The 4,516-nt window shown below is 31.2% G+C and overlaps 1 protein-coding gene across 1 annotated transcript in view; it reads left to right on the top strand.

The window, feature by feature from the left end:
• Positions 1–2,559, top strand: part of LOC111386155 (probable Xaa-Pro aminopeptidase P) — a gene marked incomplete at its 5' end in the record, with an annotated part of 9,805 nt that extends 7,246 nt beyond the window's left edge. The window contains 5 exons of the mRNA XM_023010607.1: positions 3–24; positions 228–332; positions 1,031–1,102; positions 1,628–1,752; positions 2,200–2,559. Coding sequence (XP_022866375.1) covers positions 3–24; positions 228–332; positions 1,031–1,102; positions 1,628–1,752; positions 2,200–2,361 — 486 coding nt within the window. The remainder of the gene's footprint in view (positions 1–2; positions 25–227; positions 333–1,030; positions 1,103–1,627; positions 1,753–2,199) is intronic.
• Between the last annotated feature and the right edge of the window lie 1,957 nt (positions 2,560–4,516).

The raw sequence follows: 4,516 nt of genomic DNA, 5'->3' as shown, positions 1-4,516 counted from the left end.
CTCGGTTTCCTAATGGAACCACCGGTAAAGATTGATTTTTTATTCTAATATAATTCATACAGTTTTGTAGTCTTAAAATGTTTCCTATTGGCTTTAGAGTTTTGGACTGGTTTGCTTGAATTGAACAATCCCACAAAAGAAATTCAGTCTGATATAGTTTGAACTAGGTGAAGATTTGGCTAATATAACTTGTTCTTTGTCTTTTTTCCGAAAATTGCTATTTTCAGGGCAAACTCTCGATATTCTTGCACGGTGCCCTTTGTGGAAGGATGGTCTTGACTACAGACATGGTACTGGTCATGGAATTGGGTCTTACCTAAATGTTCACGAAGGTAAGCGGTGCGATACTTGTTATATATTGATTTTAGACGCATGATTGACTTTCTCATAAGTAATAGTTATGGATGGTCCATTTTTTTTTTTAAAAAAAAAAAGGATAAATTACATTTTTCATTTAAGGTAAAATAAATTTTTTTCCTCCTGTTTCATTTGCCAAAAATTTTCTTTGTAGCAGTCCTTTTAACTATATTTTGAACCTATTCAAAAAGAAGGATAATGATAGTTTGGGATTTAGAAACTATGAATTTGAAGTGCAATGATATTTGCTTACACTCTGACCTACAAGGTTGACATTTATAAATTTTAAGGAAATATCGTGTCTATACACACCGTAACAACGTTCTTTGGTTATATGTTCTATTATAGAAAAATAAGACCAAATTCATAGTAATATGAACTAGTTCTTAATTTTATCTTTGGGAAGTATTTACTATTGACTGTTCAAGCTTCTTGTGTTTGAAAATCAACTTATTCCATGTGCTGAAGTCTGTGCTTGATCCAATAATGAATGCTCACTATTATGTAAAAGTCAATTATTTATCGAGGTTCAAAAATATTGCCAAAGAAAATGAAAACATCAATTTTACCTAAAGATTTCATTAGGTACTAGGGATTATTAACCTATGGGACATCAATTTTACAATCGAATCTGGTAGCAGTTGATAATTTTCCTAACTTTTGCTTTTTTTAGGACCTCATCAAATTAGTTTCAGACCACCTGCTCAGAAAATACCATTACAGCCTTCAATGACTGTTACAGATGGTATGTATCCAATTTTGTAACTCCTCTGATTTGATTTATGTGTCCAGTTCATATTATATGTTTTATTATAGCATTTTTATGAGAAGCAATTAAGAAAAAATATCATGCAAGGCGCGACTTTTTCGATAGAAGGTTAGGATGTTGTCTATATACCTTTAATTGGAGACAACAATGCTTTAACTTTTATGCAATGTCAAAAGAAACCCGATCAGTATGTCTATTGTTCTTCTTTATTTTTATAGAAACAAAATTTTAAATTTCAGTTATGAGAGAGAAAATTAGATGCAATTTTATTATTCTACCATGAGAGTGGTCATACCTTACTTGCAAATTTATTGTTGGGCTTGGAAGTTTGGACATGTTATCTAAATGGTTTTCAATATGTCCCTGTAATACTCAACCATCATTCATCCAATGATACATGCATTTGGCTGTATTAAGATCCTACTGATATTTGTTTATCCACAATTGACCATTTTTCTTTCTTCCTTTTCCCTGACTGGAGATTCAATATTCATTTTCCAGAACCTGGTTATTATGAGGATGGTAACTTTGGTATAAGATTGGAAAATGTGCTCATAGTAAAGGAGGCTGATACAAAGTTCAATTTTGGTGGCAAAGGCTATTTGTCATTTGAGCATATAACATGGGTAAGCATTCAACTTCATCATCTGTCGTCTTTTTATGTACCGGCATTTATATGATTAGCGTGCACATTGGATAGTTCTTCACAAAATTTCAGATGCTGCTCTTACATTTGTCTTGTCCTCAAATAGAGGGTTTCATGTCCTTGCTAAGCTCAACTTATCATGTAGGTGTGTTGATATTAATCTACAATAACCATGTATAGTAGTAGATAAACGGAATTATTTTTTACTCCACACGAGAAAAGAAAGTATTCGAAGTTACCATTACCATATAGAGTACATACGACACATATTAGGCCATGAGATTTTACGCTCAAATCCTGAAGAGAGAAGAATTTTGAGTCCTCGTTCCACGATATTCCTTTCAGTTGTAAATCATGGCTTTGTTCAGTAGATAGAAGTACTCTGTACTCTGGCGCATTCGCTTTTACACTATTTCTCCACTTGCAGGCACCATATCAAAGGAAGTTGATTGATGAGAGCCTTCTCGTTGCTGAAGAAATTGAATGGTTGAATAATTACAATTCCAAGTGCAGGGAAATCCTTGCACCGTACCTGAATACAACTGAGATGGAATGGCTTAAGCAAGCTACTGAGCCTATTGGTGCTTGAATTATTCTCCATCTATTGCTAGACTGAAACTTTAAGGATAATATCATCCTCTTACCAAATTTCTGAATGGATAAACAGCTCTACTTATTATGAGATGTGATCACACACATCGTGAAAAACTTTTGTCCAAGAATAATTGGTTTGCTTAAATTGGTTTTGGTGGGAGTATTATGATATATGTTTCAATTTACTTCAAAATTTCAATGCTCCACAATATTTTGTGACGCTTACATACTAACGGATATTGCTTATTTGGTAGTCGAATTGTAATTGTCGTTCTTTGTAATCACCAGTTACCAGACATATCGATTCACTATTTTGTTACGTCAAGTAGAAAGAAGACAAATTAAAATGAAAACATCATCATCTTTGCCTCTCCCAAATAAACTCTTGTTGCCGTTGTCACCACCACCGCTCCACCATAAAAATACGTAATTTCGCTTCTAAAACTAAGTCCTATTTGATTCTCATTCTTTTAAAATTCTATTTTTTTTTGGAGGATCATTTTTAATTACACATTTATATAATAAAATATTATGTACGTAAATTTAAAACTTTTTTGTTACTTTTTAATCACACGTCCTTCTAAAAAATACTATTCAAAATTCTTTAAACAGGAAATAATGACCACCAAACAAGGCTAAATTTTGTTAGTATAGACTGCAATATATTTATTATAATTTTATTGTATCTAGAGAAGAATTTCACTCGAAACTCTTTTACTTAATCGAATCAAAATTAGTCAAAGTAGTGTTCTCAGAAAAAAGTAAGGAAAAAAAAAGTGAAAAAAAATACGGCTTTCGCAAAAGTCAGTAGTAAAAGTAAACTGCGTTTTAGGAAAGCAATGTAATGAAAACATTTAAAAATTTGCAAAACACTTTACTAGACAACCAACATTACTGAGATTGGTGTAGAATTTAGGACCACCAAGAAACGTGGCATACAACTGAATATATCCACTGTTTTTAATATCTTTGAGTATATATTTCTTCACATAGAAGTATTAAGAAAGTACAATTTCATATTATGCAACCCAGCATTTGTTTTTGTCAGCTCTTATCACGTGACTTGTTATATTCCATCCGTCCCAATTATATAGATTATTATTTTTTTTTCCAAACATATATATATCCTTGTTTCCTAATTTAGAATATTTTATTTTGTTCCTTTACCAGCTACCCTTATTTAATTTTCCCCATTTAATATGCCAACTTTTTGAAATTATCCAAATACACACATTTTTCATTTCTTGGAAAAATGGAACAACTCTCATTTCTTCTTCTTCAAATTAAATCATTCAAATTCTTTACTAATTTCAATAATAATTTGCTACGTACTGAAAATTAAATAAGGGTAAATCAGAAAAGATATTGACAAAAATTAATTTTTCAATGACATTAAAGAAGATTTCTTAATTCGTATGAAAAACGAAACAAGCCTATAAAATTGGGACAGGGAGAGTATAAATCATGTTTTTTCCTACGGTCTCAGAGCATGTAATTGTCGTAAATTCAAATCTTAATAACCCAAGTTATAAAAACCTTCTCGTCTTAAATTTTTTCATGAGAAACAAATTCTATTTATATTTAAGGAATGTTTCGTAGATAAAAATATATATTCGGTATGCATTATTATTAGTATATAATGAACAAAATTCTAACTTTATTTTCTTATTAATGCCTCTCGATCCTATCTAATTCACCTAACAAAATATATTATAAGAGGGTATCGCTTTAAATGAAAATTACCAATGGCCATCGAGATAGATCAACACGTATACCAAAATATCAGTTTTATATATGCAAGAATCAAAAAGGGAAAGTGGCAAGCATGTGATAAAAGTTATGGAAGTTTATCGAAGCATAAGAATCGACAGCTAGCATTAAGTGTACATTAAGAATTAATTATGTGTTAAATGAGGAATTCCACGTACCAAAATGTCATCCAATGATCCAACCACGTCTTGTATGATTTAGAATAATTAATTAATTAAGAGATTATTTAAGATTACCTGTTGTGTACAAGAAGATTTGTTGCTTTTAAGTATGGAGGCTTTAATGAAAGTGATAAAACTAGGGTTTTGTCCTCCAATAGCAAAGATTAAAGGGCCTACTTTTGAGGATTTGACTACCTTACAGGCATGATGATTAGTTTA

The sequence above is a fragment of the Olea europaea genome, unplaced genomic scaffold (assembly GCF_002742605.1).
Source record: "Olea europaea var. sylvestris unplaced genomic scaffold, O_europaea_v1 scaffold3435, whole genome shotgun sequence".
In the NCBI taxonomy this organism is placed as follows: Eukaryota; Viridiplantae; Streptophyta; class Magnoliopsida; order Lamiales; family Oleaceae; genus Olea; species Olea europaea.
This window is presented reverse-complemented; position numbering and strand designations above follow the sequence as displayed.